Source organism: Schistocerca serialis, chromosome 7 (assembly GCF_023864345.2).
Source record: "Schistocerca serialis cubense isolate TAMUIC-IGC-003099 chromosome 7, iqSchSeri2.2, whole genome shotgun sequence".
Taxonomy (NCBI): Eukaryota; Metazoa; Arthropoda; class Insecta; order Orthoptera; family Acrididae; genus Schistocerca; species Schistocerca serialis.
In genome coordinates this window covers 564,037,841-564,058,557 of record NC_064644.1, presented here as the reverse complement: position 1 = coordinate 564,058,557, position 20,717 = coordinate 564,037,841, and the positions used below count along the sequence as shown (strand labels likewise).

The 20,717-nt window shown below is 37.5% G+C and overlaps 1 protein-coding gene across 2 annotated transcripts in view; it reads right to left on the bottom strand.

Annotated features, from left to right (window-relative positions):
- Positions 1-20,717, bottom strand: part of LOC126412774 (UHRF1-binding protein 1) — a 443,324-nt gene that overhangs the window by 94,044 nt on the left and 328,563 nt on the right. Inside the window, exon 16 of one of the 2 annotated variants that reach the window (XM_050082538.1) lies at positions 14,915-14,929. The exons of the other annotated variant lie outside the window; for it this stretch is intronic. Coding sequence (XP_049938495.1) covers positions 14,915-14,929 — 15 coding nt within the window. The remainder of the gene's footprint in view (positions 1-14,914; positions 14,930-20,717) is intronic. 2 annotated transcript variants of the gene reach the window in all.

The following is a 20,717-nucleotide window of genomic DNA, read 5'->3' as shown; positions in this document are numbered from 1 at the left end:
TTAAATAAATGGCTTGTTGCCAACCTCTTCTATGAATTAAAATTTAGAGAACCGGCATGTTAAGCTGACTGTCAAATGATTCTATTGCCCGCAACTTATGAGGGTTGAATGAAAAGTAATGCCTCCACCTTCGTTAAATCAGTTTGGATGGGAATATTTTAATAAATCAAATGCAGAAATAATCCTAATTACCAATACTCACTTTTCCACATAATTACCAGCCAATTGGATACATTTCTGCCAACAATGAACAAATTTTCTGAAGCAGTCATGGAAGAAGTCGAAACTCTGTTTCCACAACCACAGACTCACAGTTGTCTCAACATCTTCATAAGAAGCATAATGATATCCCTGCAGATTGTCTTTCATTATCAGGAGCAGATGGAAGTCAGACGGTGCTAAACCTGGACTGTATGGAGGATGCCATTCAGTCTCTGAAGTTCTGCTGTGGCACATGAAGTGTGTGGTTTGGCATTGTCATGCTGCAGGAAAACATTTCCCTCTTCCTTTCGCACATTTGTTAGCCTTCGTTTCAGCGTTTGCAGTGTTGTGATGTAATGTTCTGAATGTATTGTTGTTCCACGATCAAGGAAATCACCATGGGTTACCCCATCTGCATCCCAAGACACTGTGGCCATGATTTTTCCAGCTGAGGGCTGCATCTTGAATTTCTTTTTCTGGGGCGAGTCTTTGTGTCGATATTTCATAGACTGACATTTCGTTTCCGGGTCGTAATGATGTACCCACATTTCGTCTCCTGTCATAATTGAATGGAGAAAGGCATCACCATTATTCTCAAAACATGAGAGGAGTTCCTGGCAAATTTCAAGTCTGTGCGCTTTCATTTCAGGAGTCAGCACAGATCTTCCAATAGCCAAACAAAGCAGTACTATGACCCACACGTTCTTGTGAAATGCCAACTGTGCTTTCAGTTTCTCTCTGAGAGATATTATAATCATCCTGAATCAATCTGTCAACATTTTGGTCATGAAATCCGGTGGTTGCTGTCACAGGATGTCGAACTCTTTATTTGTCATGCAAGTCAGATGTTCCCGCCTCAACATCTTTAAACTTACTCGCTCAATGACGCACAGTACTCACATCAACACAATCACCATAGCTCAATGACACACAGTACTTGCATCAACACAATCACCATAAACTGCTTTCATTCTCTGATGAATCTCCTTTGGGGTGACACTTTCTGCTGTCAGGAATTCAATGACTGCACCCTGCTTAAATCACATTGACTAACCACTTAAATCACACCCCATTTTATTTACTTTGTTTAGCGGTGATTGTATTTTTTTCTCCAAACTTCAATGATAATTCATGTGTCTTGAACCACTTGCTGAAATCTTCATTAATGTCATTTCAGGATGAAAAGATAATTTTTATTTTTTATTTTTATACGTCAATAGTCTGTAAATGGGGACAAAATTTATATCTTGTGACAATAGAAGCGGACTGTCATTAATTTGAATTAAAAAATAATGAAGGACACAACCAGCAATCAGATGGTGCTCCATGCTTGATTTTTTCAGTGTGTCTACTGCTGGACAACAAAATGGTTCAAATGGCTCTGAGCACTATGGGACTTAACTTCTGAGGTCATCAGTCCCTTAGAACTTAGAACTACTTAAACCTAACTAACCTAAGGACATCACACACATCCATGCCCGAGGCAGGATTCGAACCTGTGACCGTAGCAGTCGTGCAGTTTCAGACTGCAGCACCTAGAACCGCTTGGCCACTCCGGCCGGCTGCTGGACAACACTCTCGGAACTTATGTAAATTGTTTGCTATTGGAATGGTTATTTAAAACCAGTGAATATCCTGTGTTGACTATTGAACAATAATCATATGAAACTATACGATTCCAGAGATCTTCTCAAGTCTCAAAACATCTATGATGTGCATATGCAGAGTGAAGCGACAAATGAAAATTTGTACCAAGGCTGGGATTCAAACCCAGGTCCCCTGTTCATTAGGGAGATGTGCTAACCACTATGCCACCCTGCCACAGTGGCTGTACTCAACTGCACAGACTACCCTGGCATGCCTCCCTGCTAAACCCAAATTCCCATTCATGCCTCTCATAAACTAGAACATCAGTACAGAGGCTCTCCAACTGTATTAGAATAGCTTCTCAGCATCAAATGGAATGGGGGATCCTGTCTGAAAGCCTCTGCAATGCTGTTCAAATTTAGGGGAAATACTGAGTGGGCTGAGGCATGAATGGGAATCTGGGCTGAGCAGGGAGCAGTGCTAGGGTAGTCTGTGCAGTTGTTCAAGGCCAGTATGCCAGAATGGTGCAGCAGTTAGCACATTTGCCTAGTGAGCAGGTGACCCGGGTTTGAATCGCAGCCTTGGTATAAACTTTCACTCATTGCTTGTCTGCATATGTACATAATTATTGAATAATACTCTAATTTTTTACAGGAATATCATTTTTCAGACATTCATAAGTCGTAGATAAGGCACAAAATCTTACCAGTGCTACTAATTTTGCATATCGAGGTGAATATAGCCTATTCAGTTGTCAGTCCTTTTCAACAATTTTTCACTGAGTAAAGTTTGCTAAGCGAGCAATGAGCATGTTGGGAATTACTAGGTGAAACAGAAAAACAAACAAATGAATCAGAGAAAAGTTTGAAATACAAGATGAAACTGTTGCTGAAATGAAAATAAAACATATGGTGTGAAGTCAGGCAAATGGACCAAAGAAATACTGCAGTTAGCTGAAATTCAAGACAAGAGAAAAGTCAGAGAAGATTATCTAATGGACAGTGGGCAAATAACACTAAAAATATGCAGGAGCAAGAAGGATGCATATGAAGGCCCCAGTCCACAGAGGGGTAGAGAGAAGACTTTTATTCAGCAGTGAATTTCAAATTGCTATGGATAATGATGGTAAATTTACTGATGAAGGATTTTTGTGATTGTTTTATTACAAGCGTTTCAAATTAGTGTATGAATATATCATAGAATCTGCTATATTTTATATCCATTCTCATGTGGTGAAAGGTTGGTTACTGATCAACAGTAATTAAATGCTAGGCTTTATTCCTCCATGCTTGGTATTCATATTTAAATGATGAACTGATATTTACAAATTTATTTTATACCTGCAATATTTGTAGGCAGCAGTTCAATTTTTTGAAAAGAGAGAGGAAAGGGGGAGGGAAGGAGGGAGAGAGGGAGGGAGGGGAGGGGGGAGGGGGAGAGGGGAGGGAGGGGGAGAGGGGAGGGAGGGGGAGAGGGGGAGGGCGGAAAGAGAGAGAGGGAGGGAGAGGGAGGAAGGGAGGGTGAGTGATTTTTTTTTTGGGGGGGGGGGGGGGGGAGTGAAGGATGGAGGGTGGGTCACTCTTTCGCTTCTAATATTTTGCTGTTAAATTTAATCTCCTTTCTTTTTCCACATGTTTCAGGCTTAATATTTTCAGTTATATCAACTTATTTAATATTGATGGTCTGAAACTTGAAAGGGTTGCTGCTCGCATATCAGTGATTCTTACGTGTGCCATTGTCCATCCTCAAATTAGATGTTGCTTTCAATCTTTTGGCATCGGGATGTACACTACGACTTGTAAAACTTAACCTGCTTATGGAATCAAATTCCTGTTTCACCCAGAAATAAGACAAGAATCCGAAAATTAACTCCACGTCTGACTAGAATCAACCATAGCACTTCACAACAGAACCAGACTCAACAACCCACAGAAAGTAACAAAAAGACTACTATAATCCCAAGACCAATAACAATAACTACAAAGACTTCAAGGGTTCAACATCAGTTTCAAGGAGTTACATACAGAAGCACATATTTCAATAAATTGCCATAATATATTAAAATTCTTGTAGGAAATACAGCATAGTTGAAAAGTGATTTAAAGAACTTTCCGCTGACAAACTCGCTTTCTTAAAAGCAATGTGAAATTAATGAAGTGGTACATACAGATATTATCTATGAAGTGTGATGTCATTAACCAACGTGAAAACAATGGAAGTTGTGAAATAAACCATCTTCAGTGTATTACAGTACTGTGGGCATTATACACATAATGAATGCAATTGCACTGAGCTTCTGCAGTGGGAATAAATACATATCTTGTAATTACCTTAGCGTCAATCCCCATTTCCTTACTTCATAACTGTTACCCATTAGGTGGGCAGTTTTAGAACTGGCCTATACTGAATTAACAGTTATATACTAAATTAGTCCACATCCCTGATGCTTTCCCGTCATTAACAAACCTATAGAAAATCCTATAAGATTGTATGCCAAACAACAATCACTGAAATACACACATAATTTGCAGTGTTTAAGAATAGTGGTCTTCATCTGCTCGCAGCTCTGTTTATATGAGATAACTAACTTTACTCAAAGCCAACAGTGTTTGGACGATTTTGCACAAGAAATTGTAATGATGTGGAATCAGTCATTTACATTAACATTACAAATTAATTCTTTAATATGGCTTAATGTTGAATATATTGAGATTTTTTTAAATATACAGATGTGAGTTATCAATTCCTACGCAACAACTTTTATCAATTATGATAACAGAAATTCTTCCACAGAACAGGAAGAGTTGTCGTGGAGAAACTTTTTCAGTTCCTTTTCAAATTTTACTTTGATGTCTGTCAGACATTTTATGTCACTGGATAGTCATCATACTGTGCATCCCTTTTTGTACTAAAGACAACTACAATGTAGAGTAATTAATGACATTTTTCTTTCTATTATTGTAATTACATATTGGGTGTTTGTAATTCAAGTGCAGCTACTAACGGAGGTCCAGTGTTGGTTGTTGTTATTATATGATATTCTAATTCGTTAAAGCAGACCAAATTTATGCTAGGAATAAAAAATTAGTTCTAGGTTTGGTCACCAGGTTGAAAATATGGCACTGTGAATACAAGAAAGAGATACCAAAAAGTTTCCATATGGATTAGATTAGGGACAGGACGTGGGCAGAAAAGGTCACACAAGTGTGAAATGCATAATGCTGATTTTATTATTAATTGATGTTTACACTGTTCCAGCACCGGGAATGTTGACGAGATGCTGTACAGTGCCAGATTTGCACCTGGTGGCCAAAATTTTAACTATTTTTTTTTTTCCAGCATAAATCAGTTCAGCATTAACGCATTAGCATATGCGACCACTTTCAGATTTTTTTTACAACAACCAAGATACAGAAGAAGCTGACTCAGTCAATTCTTAGGATCAAATCTGTATAAAAATTTGAGATGGCAGGTACACATTTGTGTGGTGTCACCGCCAGACACCACACTTGCTAGGTGGTAGCTTAAATCGGCCGCGGTCCATTTAGTACATGTCGGACCCGCGTGTCGCCACTGTGAGATCGCAGACCGAGCGCCACCACAAGGCAGGTCTCGAGATACGGAATAGCACTCGCCCCAGTTGTACGACGACTTTGCTAGCGACTACACTAACGAAGCCTTTCTCTCATTTGCCAAGAGACAGTTAGAATAGCCTTCAGCTAAGTCCATGGCTACGACCTAGCAAGGCGCCATGAGCATTACATAGATTGATAGTTATCGTATGAAATGTCTCATCAAGAACGTTGTATTCACAACAAGGATAAATAAAAGTTAAGTATTCGAGGAGCTGCATACTTTTATTATTAGCATTCAATACTTATCCTGTTCCAGAATTCACGCCCGTCTGCGTTAGATAGCGTGCATTTCGGCTTCCTCTATCTACAAGGTGTTGGCACATTTGCCAACACATCACATTTGTGTACCTAGCAAGGAAAGTGAGGAACATTTGGAAAGCAAATACTATCCAATGTAACTGACATGGACACACAAAAAATAGCATATACAAGATACTTTAAATCCATGGTAGGTATTGCACTGTTTTCTGTGGTAACTCGACAGACATAGTGCCGTCTCTTCTTGTGTGTGTGTGTGTGTGTGTGTGTGTGTGTGTGTGTGTGTGTGTGTGAAATTACTATCTTTTTGTCTACCAGACATGAATTATTTGAGGGTAACCATTTTGTTCATTCACATGATACAAGAAACCAAGAAAATTTTATGGTACCCACCCACTGCCTCAAATTGTATGCACAGGGGTCTCTATACAAGGGATTGAAAATTTATAATAAATTAAAAGGGAACAAGATAATGTAGATGAATTTAGGTCCATTTAAAAGAAAGCTATATGAAGTTCTGACACTGAAATGTTATTACTCAGGGAACGAATTCATGCAATATTAACTGGGTATGTTACATACCCTATTCCTTTCTGACATTGATACACAACATTTAAAGCTACCTCAAGTGGTAATATACCTGAGACTTCTTGTCTATTGTCATAATATGTATTGTGTGTCACGACATTTCACCATTATCTCATATATCTCAGGTGCTGATTTCACTAGAAAAAAATCAAACTCACAGTGATGGATATTATTAGAAAAGCATGCAAAAATAAATAGTCCGTTCGAGGAATATCATTTGAAGGGGAATTTGGCAAATTTAGATAATTGCCATTATCTGTTTTGGTTCAGGCATAGTGATATTATGTTCATCACAAGGCTGCTGTTAGTACAATTACAACAGCACTGCTTACAGCTAAATTGTTGCAATTATCAAAATATTTGTTGCTGCTATTGTCTGGTCACCTATGGTAGTGAGATTTTGATCAAGCATTTTGTTCTTTACTCTCAACCTTGGATTGAAAGTTAGTATCTCTTTATTCCTTTATCATTTGCACCATATACTGTTTGTCTCCTTCTACTTGACAAAGATAAGTGAAACAAGAACCAAGACAGAACAATTTCTTTCATTTAAATGTTTCTCTCTTTCTCGCAACTAATTCACCCCTGACATTTTGCTCTGGCTTTAATTTTTGTAGGTCATTTTAAATTTTCCTTTAGGTGTGAATGGTTCAGTTTCCCAAGGAAATCACTTCCACAACTGTAAAACTTTACTGTCAATTGTAAATAAGGTACAGGTTTGTAATCAAATACATCAACAAACAAATTTTCAAAGTTTTGCACAAAATTCGAGATATTCTTTTCAATGAAGCCTGTTTCTCCTGTTCACCTACGTTTGATATGACAACAAACAATATTGCTTTTCTTCAGATCCTTATTTACAGTCATTCATTTCTTACATAATCATGCCCCTAAAATCATGGTTTTAGTAATTTAAATTTTATTTTTATTTTATTTATTTATTTTTTTTTTTTTTGCATACAGAATTTTTATTGTTTTTGAACACATAGTTAAAAATCAGTAAAGACTGACGTAGAGACTGGAAAAAGCCTTAATTGTACATTACAGGCTTTCGCAACTGGGTTTACATACCTGGTGACATTGAGTTTCTGGAAATTAGACACACAGTCCAACACAATTTTTTTGGGTGTGACATTTTGTCTCCTACCATGGGGAAACATCTACAGAGCTAATAGAGATATCAGGAGTTGATTCTCCAGTGCAAATTACTTTAAGAAGTGAATTCATGTATACTGTACTTTTTACAGGCTTAAACTGCAAAACTTTATTTGTAACCATATAGCACTCAAGTCGTGAAGTCATTTGCTTCTTGCTAAAGATTTCCGAGTTGAAGTGATGTATATTATGGAGCTTTATGACAAAGGAATTAGTGGTATTTGCTTTATTTAGCACTAAGTACACATACCTTGTCTAATTTCAGTCCTCCTCCTTTTCCGTTAAAGGCGTTTTTGTGTTTCTGAATTTCTACACTCTATACAAACAGCTTAACATGGCAGTGCTTTGACCTCAAAGTTTTGGTATCAGAGAATCAATTTTGGTGATTCCCTGGTTGCACTACATAGATTTCTACTACGAATTTATCCACAATGCTTAGATAACAACTGCCCTTGTCTTCTTTAAGCCTTTTGTACTGTAGTTGCTATGTACACATGACTGCATGTGTAAGGGATTTTGGGGAGTGGGGTTTTCTCTTTTGGTCCAACCTATTTATCACTTTGTCAGAGTACACATATCTTTTGAAAGTATTTCTGAATTGATTCAGTTCTTCCTCCAAGTACTGTGGCGCACTGTATGCTAGTCCACCAATGTCTTAATCATTACCTTTTTCTGCATGGTCTGGTGGTTGGATGTTTTATGAAGGTACCTACCCAAATGAGTGGATTTTCTATAGACTATGCCCTAACGTTTTAGCTCTCTCTTCGTGCTTTTGTACTATAGATCGTAATTTCTTGTGTGTTTGTGTATATATGAGGTGTAGACATCTGTTTAGTAACTGTGTAGTGTAGATTTAGACTGTCTGCAGCATGACTGTAAGGCTTGTGACCACTGTGGCCAGATCAGTGTGGAGCCCACCTCTGTTGGAATAGTGCCAGCCATTTAGATTGTTTGTTCATTAAATTATGAGCATCTAGTAGGAGCGAGCTACTTTTTTAAACTTAATCTCTGTGCTTCTGAAGTTTAATCTTAATTTCTTTTGTTTGTGTAATGTAAGTTTACAGTGTCGTCAGTATGGACAGGGTCTATGAATGCTGTGTTTGCATGGAGACCCTTCACTCACAGCTCCAGACAGTTCTGGCTTTACTTGTGCAGCTTGAGGCAGTTGCCAATGAAAATCACTGTGGATGGATGGATGGATGGATGGATGGATGGATGGATGGACGGGTGGGTGGATGGATGTCGGGATCTGAGGGATACCCAGTGATCCCATGTGACCCCTGATCAGTTCACTGCTTAAAGATACGGCTGCCAAGCAGGAGAAAATTCTTGTCTGCACTCTGTATGCAATAGAGTGCTGTAATGCTCTATGTTTGACCAGTTACAGCTTGCCTACTGAAGGTGTGACTGAGCTACTAGTGGCCAGCCCAACATTACTCCACTCAGCTGCAAACTTGTAGCGTGTCTGTTGTCCAGACTCTGGATGTGCAAATACCTGAGCGTGACTGGTCCACGCTCACACCTCAACTCAGCTCACTTTGATTGGCCATACTGCAAAATACAGTACCTCACTTTCTCTCCCACTGTCTCTCTCTTATACAAATACCTGGTTAACATCATACAGCATGGGGAAAATAATTTGATACGTCAGTACAATCACAGAGAAAAGATAAGACTCACTTCCACACAGAAGATTTATTCTGCCTGCCAGTAACTGCAAGAGAAGAAAATTTTTAGGTTACTTTTGATCAGCAGAAGATCACATGTGCATCCTGGATTTAATTCATTGCGACACTTTGTTAATAACATGCCAGCTTTACTAAGGTGCATTCAATAGGTGCACCTGTTGCTATGATACACACTGCAACCACCCATGGTAGGATCTTTCCAGGTCTGTTCTACCATTTTAAGATTCATCATCGTTGGGGTGAATTAAATGCGGAGATCTACTTAATCTTTGCATAAGGTTCGTTATTCTTTCAGTCCCTGAAATGATCTTTCTTTCTGAGCGAAAATAACACCACAATCAAAGGCTCTACATCAGGGATATCCAACATATTTTACCTACTGCCCACTTTTCTATCTCTCGTAGCACTGAAATTTTCTAATCACTCATTGCTTCCACTTTAATACTGATCTATAAAGTAGGAAAGTAACTTCACTTCATAAAACTCGTAATGAACGGTTACAGTGTGTCAAAGCATATAACAACAATTATTTACAAAAAAATTTAATGTAAAAATTTTATGAAAATCTAAGGAAAATGTTTTTAAAATCCCAATTTCCTACTGCACACCTTGACAGCTGGAATGCCTAATAGTGGGTGGTGGTGGCCTGGTTGACTATCACTGCTCTACATTATTAAACAGGAGAGAGAGAGAGAGAGAGAGAGAGAGAGAGAGAGAGAGAGAGAGAGAGAGAGAGAGAGAGAACTGATGTGGAGAGTATGACCAGAAAATATTTTTTAAATGAGGAAATATTAAATGAATTATGATACTTCCATTTGGCTATAAAACACTACACATTAACTATACAAAAATGATTATTTAAAGATTGCATGTCGTACCTGAATAACCTACAAAAATTTATTGCACACAGCTAAGAATTTCCTACTTTTCATATGGAGATCACAGAAAGGGTACCAAAGGAACATAGCAGTTTTATGTTTGGAAGTAATTACAACCTTCTCACACAGAAAAGTTGGAACTCAATTCTCAATCCCTTGTACCTCCAGTTAAAAATCATATCTGTTAGTATACTTCAATTAAGCTGGTTAATTACAAAGCTACCCTTTACTTGTATTGTAAGGAAACACTACTTGCAACAGCAGTAGTTAAGTATACCAGCAGCAAAACACAATCAATACCTCCAGTGTGTGATGACAATGGTAATGTTACCAATGACACTGCCACTAAAGTGGAGTTACTAAACACAGTTTTCTAAAATTCCTTCACCAAAGAAGATGCACCAAACATTCCATGATCCAGATAAACAATGGCTGTGAACAACAGTAATTTGGAGGTAAATACTCTCAGGGTAGCGAAGTTATTTACATCACTTAATAGTGGCAAGTCTTCTGGTTCAGATCGTATAACAAATGGGGTCTTTTCGAAGTCTGCTGATGAAATAACTCCATTTTTAGCAATTATATACACTAGATGAAAGATCCAAACCTAAAGCCTGGGAAGCCAGGTCACACCAATACACAAGGATAGGAATGCAATCTGCTAAATTACAGCCCTGTATCAAAGACAGGTTTGCAGGAGGATTTTTTAATATTACAAAATACTTCAAAGAACACAATATGTTGAAATATAACCAGCATGGATTAAGAAAATATTGTTCTTGTGAAACACAATGGCTCTTTATTCATGCGAAGTATTCAGTGCTATCAACATGGGATCTCAAGTTGATTCCATATTTTTGAATTTCCAGAAGGCTTCCGATTTGTTCTCCACAACTGGCTTCTAATCAAACTGCATGCCTATGGAGCATCATCTCAGTTGTGTGACTTGATTTGTGATTTCCTATAGGAAATGTTGCAGTTTATAGTAACTGACTGGAAGTCCTCTAGTGAAACTGAAGTGATATTTACTATTTGCAGATAATTCTGTTTCTCACCATCCAGTAGTAAAGTCATCAGAGGGTCATTGCAAATTGAAAAATGATTTAGAAAAAATATCCCCACGCTGCTAAAAGTGGCAATTGATCCTAAACAATAAAAAAAAGTGTGAGCTGTTCCAAATGAGTATTAAAGAAAAAATCCATTAAATTTCAGTTACAGGATAAATAACACAAATTTAAAGGTTGTAGATTCAACTACATACCTAGGGATTACAATTACAGATGAATTAAAGCCAAAACATCACATACAATACATTGTAGGGAAGGTGAACCACAGAGTTAGTATTACTTGCAAAACACTTAGAAGATTCAACAAATCTACTAAAAGAGACTACCAACACTACACTTGTTTGTCCTCTTCTGCAGTATTGCTGCACTGTATAGAATCCCTACCGGGCAGAACTAACAGAGAAAATCAAGAAAGCGCAAAGAAGGGCAGCTTGTTTTGTATTATCATAAAATAGGGTTGAGAGTATCATAGATATGAAAAGTGAGTTGACATGAAAATAAAGGCTTTTTAGCTGCAGTGGCATCTTTTCACAAAATTTCAGCCACCAACTTCCCCCCCCCCCCCCCCCTCCCCCCCTGAATGCAAAATTATTTTGTTGACTCCCGCCATGGGAACTGTAGAAATTTTACAGGCATGGCAAGCTTCAATGCCTATTGTAATAAAATAAAATAAAATCAATCACAACTTGCACAGAAAGATTTACATGTCCATATTTTCTATTGCTATTTGAGAGTGGAATGGTTGTCAAATAGTTTGGGAGTGATGCTATGAACCCTCTGCCAGACACTTGAGTGTTAATTGCAGAGTAGTCAAGTAGATGCAGAAGCACCTATACATCAAAAAATGGAATCTGCTCCCTTCGCTTTCCCTCATTTTGCATTATGAACTGTGTGCTTGAATAAATATCATTAAATTTATTTTATCTTGGGCCTGCAGCAAGATAGATGTCTTGCAATGACTAATGAAAAATAGGAAACAGTAATGTACCAAGAGTACTGCTGTAATTGTCAACTGCTATATGAAAACATTGATGTCAACATATCATAACAGATACAGTTGATTCTTGGCCATCCAAAGAGCTGCTTCTTTCAAGTTTTCCATATGAAAATTCACTGGAACTAAACTGAATGGTTTCCCCACAGACATGCCATCAGCTTGCTCATAGAGTTTGTTGTCCCCTCAAAGTGTTTATGTGACACAGTGATGAGAGTCATTTGCAATATATTTTGCAAAAATACAATCCAGCTTTGGCAGCAGAGGAACCATGATGAATAATGATAGAACACTGTAACTGATCATATTATCTCAGGACTAAATTTCACGTGTTTTTTTTTAAATATAAAGTGAGCAAAGATTTTACTGTAACTGGCAGTTTTTCCTGCAAATTGTTGTGGGAGAAATGCCAACTGTTTGGCAATCCCTTAGGTTAGGCACTCGGACTGTGCTGAATTGGTTCATATGTCTAACGAAGAGTATGGCCAAGTTCTAACACAGTTTACCTTGACCGAGATTTCCAGGTGCACTAGGTGACAGCAAAAAACATTACAACCTTACAATGTTTCAGTTGAGACACAATGTCTTTATCAAACTTAATTATAGAAGAAAAATCAAACAATGGAAAATCGAGGTTGGAATGCAACAATATTATGAAAAGGATAGTTGCTACTCACCATTTATTGGAGATGCTGAGTCGCAGATAGGCACAACAAAAGGACTGTCACAAAATAAGCTTTCGGCCAACAAGTCCTTTGTCAAAAATAGACCACACACACACACACACACACACACACACACACACACACACACACACACACACACACATGACGGCAGCATCTGGCAGGACTTCAGCTGCCAGAGGCTGTGGTCGTATGTGTGTGTGTGTGTGTGTGTGTGTGTGTTTGAATTGCATTTGTGTGTGTGTGTGTGTGTGTGTGTGTGTGTGTGTGTGTGTGTCGGTCTGTTGTCTATTTTTGACACAGGTTTTGTTATTTTGTGACAATCCTTTTGTTGTGCCTATCTGTCACTCAGTGCCTCCGCTAAATGGTGAGTAGCAACTGTTCTTTTCATAATTCTGTTGATTATAAAAGGTTTTTCTTCTTGCATTTTGTTAAGCATGCAAGGCAGGTTGTTCTTAGAAAATGTCCTAGCTGATTTGATGGGTATTTCATCTGCAGCTGGATTAGGTAAGAGACATATTCTCCGTCAACAGAAGAAAAAGATATCCTCTGTTGGGATTCTAGATAGTCCTCTTGCATAGTTGCCCTCCACCTCCCATGCCTCTTTTGGCTATCGTGGCTCCGTAATTCTTTGACAATCCTATGTCTGATCAATTAATAACAACGTGATCTGTATCAGAATGTAGAACAGTAATACTGTCCTCTTGCAACCCATCAATCTTGTTGTTCTGTGTATTAGTAGATTTTGCAGAATCTACTTCTTTAGCTCAATACATTCAATTATCGATCTTCTTCCAAAATATCACTACTCAATTTACTCTGACACTCAAGTTTTACTAAGAGCCAATCACTAAAATGCCAGGACATGTAGACAGGTCACAGAAATTCAGGAGCACAAAACAAGAGTAACAGAAAAGAAGGACTGAAATTGCTTCATAACCAATGCTGGCATGATTTCATAATCCTTGGCAACATTCAGAAGACTTTGTGAGTTAACCATTGTTTAATTACAAACAAACAATCCGCCAGTTTCAGTTACCTGAGCAATTACAATATACATTGATTCATTTTTTAAAGCAGTTTCCTTAGCAGACTTAACTAACTATGTCTCAACTGCCTCTGGGGAAGCCTTCTATAGTAGAGGACAAAACATCTGGCACAAAAATGTATCTTGGACCATAGTTTAATCCTCAGAAATCAGTGAAACCAAGGATGGAAGGAGTATTAACAGTGAGAAACTAAGGAACCCATCTGCAGCTATGTTTACTAACATCTGTTGTGAATCAATGGCCCAATGATATGTTTATTCTGCAAAATGTATAATTCAAAATTTTCAAAAGCATCTGCTTCTTGAGCAGCAGTAAAAAAAAAAGTAATCTATTTCTTATCTAACAAAATTAGAGCTAGTTGATATATAAATTTCTATCCAGAAACGAGAGAGGGGGAGGGGGAGAGGGGGGGGGGGGGAAGAGATAGATAGATAGATAAATAAATAGATAGATAGATAGATAGATAGAGAGACAGCGAGAGGGGGGGGGGGGGGAGGTAGGGGGGCAGTACTATAAGTAGTAAATTTCAAAGAAATGTCCAATTTTGTCATCTATTTCTGAAACAGATTTTTTCTTTCTTTTTTTCTCCTGAATTAACTACTATTAATGACTGGGCGATCCTTTGTACAATGAAATCAAGATAACTAGTTTTCGTTGACAACACTCATTTTTTTAACCCCCCACCCCCAAGTCCAATAGAAAAATAAATGATTATATGTACACTTACATTATCAAATATTCATAACATTACACCAATAATTTGTCATTCATTGTGATATAAATTTTAGACAAAAGATGTTACTTTGAGGATAAAAAATGATCCTCCTGAATAACTTTAATATAGCATCATAGTGTGGGCCATGCAGAATTTTCAAACCACACCCAGTGCCAAAAAAATGTGCACTTAACTATAAAGAAAGCTTGTACATTATCATCTTAGTATTTTTATGATGCATCTACATTTATACTCTCAGCCTTGTGAAATTTCATACTGCTACTATCATGTGACCCATATTACTAACTGTTATGCCAGTTAGCAGGAAATTAAAGCCAAATTACTGCACAATCACTGAAGTACAATATAAGCATATAACAAGCAGCGTTCAAATTAGAAATGAAGATTGCTAATACCTTGATTTTGGCAGGCTGCCATGTGTGCCACACAAAACATTCACAAGAGACCGTAGGCAGGAAGCATGCAAAAAAATGTACAGAGAAAAAGAATGTATGTATGTATGTACTGTCATTTAAAAGCATTTTGTAAATCTTATGGTAAGACCATTTGGGTTATTTCCAAGTCACAACAGCATGCTCCTTGTCCCAGTTTTGAGCTCTTCTGCAAAAAACTGCTTCTGATACCAAACACAAACTGTGTATTTACATTACATGCTCCCAATACTCTCAAAGATTACTCCAATAAATGAGTTTTGCTAATTAGTACTTTCTCACTCAGTTAAAAATGAGAGGAAAGGAGACAGAAAATCCAATAGAATTTATACTGTAGCCCGTATCAGTCCAAACTGAGCAATACACAATATAAAAATACAGAATTAAAAAGTATATTTATGAGAACATTCTGCTTTGGAATGCATATTTAATTACTGTAGTAGTCACAGATAATATTTCCAGAGAGGAGGGAAGCCTCTGTATCTCTTTGCATACTGATTAACACAAAATGATTTTTATTTCTTGTAATAAATATTGGTGCAAGAAGCGAGAAAGAAAAATTAAATAATAAGCAAAAAAGAAATAGAATGATACAAATGTTAAAAAAGGTATGAAACAGATGAAGTTAAAACACATTTCTAAAACCATTCAGTCTCAAAACAATACTGAAATGAAAACATTCCATCATCATTTTCAACACTTACCTCAATAATTAAGGTACACATAAACATTACAAATAATGCTCACTTGAAAAACAAAATGACTTAACATGACTATAGCCTATAACTGATTTGAGCTAAGTTGAAGTGGATTACCTATTTCATGAAAAATACGTTTTTGGCTTTATTATGATTTTATTTGCAATTAAAGTATTACAACAGTTGTTATATTGCAAAATCACGTCAACAAAATTCTCAAGGTGATAAAACAACTACATGTAATTGAACCATCAAATCTGAGTGTGCCACACCTTGTGTCCCTGGCATCTCAAAATATTACAACCCACAAGTAGTAAAATATTCAAGTTTGTAACCCATCTACAAAATATGAGAAAATATAGTTCACTCATCAACAGACGAACATTCTTAAGATTAAGTTAACACAGGAAAAGCTCAAAAATATTCCTCTTCAGTGTCATATGAAACACTAATAAGTTTAATAGGAATGTGGAAAGGAATGAAAAGAGACTTAAATTGGAGGCCTCAAAGCCATTTAATTCTCTTATAACAGACGAAGAGGAATGAAAATATGTACAGTGTGAGATAGTCTGAAGATATAACTGAAAGGTTGAGAGATCATTCTTAATATTTCAACGAGTAAACTCCTCACAAAGATTATCAGCTGGTAAGCAATAAACAGGTGGCTCAGCAGCTCAGTGGGAAGATGTTGGACTGCATATTCAAACCTGCAGCGTTCAATCAGCAGTCAGTCCTAGAATTTTTTTCCTGTCAACTATCACTTCTTCCACCCCTGGCAGTGATATGTATATGGGAAAAATGCAAAGTAGCCCTTTGGTTTCGAGTCCACTTTAAACTGTAGGTCCTCATGTAACTGGCTGGCTGTGTAACTCAGTTTATCGCAAGGGTAGGGCATACCACCTCAAACAGGATCATGCCTAGTGAAGCAAACCAATGTCAATCCATGCTTTGGGCAAGCAGTTTTCCCTTTAAGTGAAACAGAGGCTCAATAATTATGTGAAGAAATATATCTATTTTTGTGCTTTAAAATATAAGCTCCATATGGACACATTAAAAAGGAAATCTGTCCATTTTCTGTCACAAATTACTGCTATGTATGTTAAGTGACTATTTACCTACATATCCAGCAAGAACACAGTTAAATTGAACACATCCTGAAGCAATGGTTCTACTATTGAACTTTTCCTGTCTATATATGGCCACTTATCCATGATAGTAAAATAGCAAACGTATAGCTGTTTCTTGTAAAAAATTTTGTGTCGTTCTAGGAACTTAAAAATGTTACCTCACTTCTGTAGTGGGACCCATCCAACAGAATAAATCTAATTTATCTAACTGTCCACCATCATCAGGGTTCACTTACAAAATATACTCCTTCACTAGACAATCACATCTTCCTGATTATTTTCACTCTTGTCTCACTGCTTGCTGATCATAACTGAGTCTCATTGACTCATTCTTTTTCTAGTTAGCATGAGCTTTCCTCACACAGACTACTGTTAACATTTCCATGAGTACAAGAGTGAATAAGCACAATACTTAATAAGCTGCAGCCCCCCCCCCTCCCCCCCAAAAACTATTCATCACCATAATTCCCACATTAACCATAAGACATTTGGATACGGGCTTCCTGTAGGCTGTTTCATGCATTGCGATTTTCAGCTAAATACACCCATGTTGCTCCTGCTACTTCCATATTTTGTATTTCAGTCTTTTCTTATGTCTTAGAATCCATCAAAATACTTACTTTGTCCAGGCAACTATCCACTTGTGTGGCTATGTCTCATTCTTATTGCAGTCATGACTACATATTCCACACCAGTTTGTTCCTAGAATGATTCACTTGTTTCCTTTCTCTGACAGTAACTTCCATCTAGCATATCTCTACTGTTCCCCAGATAACACGCCATTTCTTGAATCATTTTCATATTTAAAGTATGTGTCTACCACAAGAAGGCAAAGTGAAGAGACACACTGTAAAATTTTCTTTTTAGATAATTTGGAAGCTTAGTTCTCTTTTATGTGTGATTAACTATTCAATTCATGACCTACATCTGTAGTTCATGTATTCTCCATAATCTTTCCCTTTTTACATCCCATAGCTTTAAAAGGTAAATCTGTCTTCCATTCCAACACTGGTTTGGAAACAATATTAGTTTACTAGGCATGGTCCTATTGGAAGAGGTAACCCCCATCTTCTTCTGACCTTTGAACTCATTTACCCAGATACTTATAAAGGGATGCACAGTTATCAGCAGCTCTGAACCACTGTATAACTCAGCATTTTTCACATTAACAAGAATTTCCTGAAGGGGAAGAAGATATGAGTGACAGAGAAATATCCTAGGACTGATTGAGGATCAGACCCTACAGATCTGGGTCTGTAGCGTGGCACTTAACCACCGAGCCACACTGGCCTCAAGTAATGTTAACTCTGGTTGCCTTCCATACTACTCCATTTCTTTAATTCTCTTCTCTTCCTTTTCATTTTGTTGTATTCTTCACCAACTGTTTCTTCTTACTTAATCTTCAATTAAAAAGTCATTTTTTTAAATATAAAACGGCAGGTCCCCTGACCCCTTTGCTAATTTGCATTGAATTCTGGTGTGTCTACAGTCATAGCTTCCAATTCCTAATAGTCTGCAGTATCTAATCAATTCATAAATAACTATCTCGAAAGCTGACTTTGAATGTTGACTAGTATCACTAGCTCTCATTGTTCACCAGGTTCAAATTCGTGCAACTACGTGAATGAACATTATTCAAGAATTGCATGGAAATCATAACAAAAAGTACCCCGAAGCAAATAAAACATCTGTAAATAATTATGCATTAAGTACTACCTACAGCAGAGTATGAAGTCAATAAAAATGTACAAAACCTAAAAAGTAATGTCAGTATGCTCAGAGGAATGTGTGTGCTGACAAAATGCACAGAAGCTCCCTTAACAAACATAATAAATGAATCATTCACACCAGGGAAATTTCCAGAATATCTGAAACAGATACGAGTTGTGCCTCTACAAAAGAAAGGTAATGCAGAGGTCACAGGAAACTGCTGGCCAATTTCCCTGCAATCATCATTCTCAAAAATAGAATCAGTTATGAATGAAATAGTAATGAATTACTCGAACAAATAAAATATATCTGCTCTCCGGAGTGGCAGAAGTACAGAATAAGCCACAGTTGAATTCACAAAAGTGATACTTGACGATTCTATTAAATAAGTCAGAATTATTAGGAGATTAAACTGTTCAGACAAAAATACATTAATAATAGGAGTTCCTCAGAGTACTACATTAAGGCCAATGCCATAACTGATCTATGTAAACAACTTTTCCAATAGTGTTACCCAGGGAAAAACAATTCATTTTACTAATGATAGGAATATTATAGTTACTAAGAAAACAAGGGAACTCTTGCAGAGAAAGCAAATGAAACCTGCAAGGAAGTTTACATTTGATTGATATGCAATAAACTGACACTGAAGACAAAATAAATTCCATTCATTTCAGTTTGAAGACAGAAAATGAAAATGTTAAATTAAATGTAGGTAACACTCTACAAACCACATAAAAAACACAAAATTTGTCAGAATGAATATTGATTCTCAGCTGAAATGGTGTGAACACTCTAAGATACTTGCAAAAAAATCTCATCAGTGCTGTCATCAATGTGCAACATCCAGTATCTTTTATTACCACAGTTTTCAAACTACAGAAATGGGCCATAAGAATAACAACCAAAAATAGTATTCAAGCTCACTGTAATGATCTGTTCAAAACACTGGGGATTTTAACTGCACTGTGGGAGTATATTTACCAATCAGCTGTGCACATCACAAATAATACTTTTAATTACTGCACAAACAGCTGTCAATGACAATGGAACAAGAGCTAGAATCAACTTACATTTACCAAGAAAGAATAAACATACAACTCAAAACCAAGGACTAAAATAGTACAATTATTTGCCCAAGTAGTCTAAAAACATTATTAAAACAGACATATTTTAAAAGGCAGTTAAAAAGTCCTTCGTAAGCAATATACACTGTCAGGGGGAAAAAAAAGAAAAGAAAAAAAAAAAAATTTGTACCCAGGAAAGACGACATCGATTTTGATCCAATGGCAGCATATGCCACCTGGAGGGGGGGGTTACTAGATGTACTGATGATGATCTCTGTGTAGTCTGCCAACACACAGGATACTAGCATAGCTATCAGAGCAACATCTGTGTCTACATTTTAATGAGGAATGCTCACAGCCAACAGACACAGTGTGGTGCAAATGTGTGAAGCAAGCAGAAAACCATGTAATGAAGATGCAACTGGGCGTGAGTTTGGAAGGGGTCAAACTTCGGCCTTCCGAGTGGAGGTATGGTTCTTTCAGAGAATTGTCACACAAATTATATGTGCTGTGTCAGTTGTGCAATGATGATGGTATGGTCACGCAAACATCCTCACACCCGTAGACGAAGTTCTAGACATCCATGCGGCACAGACACCGGCCAGGATTGTCGTATTATAAGGGCAGCAGTGGCAGATCGTACAGCTGCCACAGCACAGATAAGAGAGGTTGTGAGCCCAGATGTGTCAACACAAACTGTTGCGAATCAGTTAATAGCAGTGGGACTATGGATATGCAAACCTCTAGCCTGTCTGCCACTCATGCCACAGCACTGACATGCAGGGCTTGACTGGTGTCATCAGAGGATCACTTGGACGATGGAATCGCGATGAAAGCAGATTCTGCCTGAATGGAAGTGACAGCCATTCATTGTAGACCTGGTGAGCACTGTCTTGTAGACTGTATTCTCCCAATATCATTGACCTCACCTCAGGCCTTCTGGTCCAGGGTGCAATAAGCTACAACTCTTGTTCACATTCGGGATTTCTGGAGGTGACACTAAACAGCACTCAGTATATGCAGAATGCTGTTAGACCCATTCTTTTGCCGTTCCTGCAACAAGAAGGGGATGTGTTGTTCTAACAGTGTAATGCTTGCCCGCATACTACCTGTAAGGCTCAACGTCCTCTGCAAGACATGCTGCAACTTCCCTGGACTTGTCTCC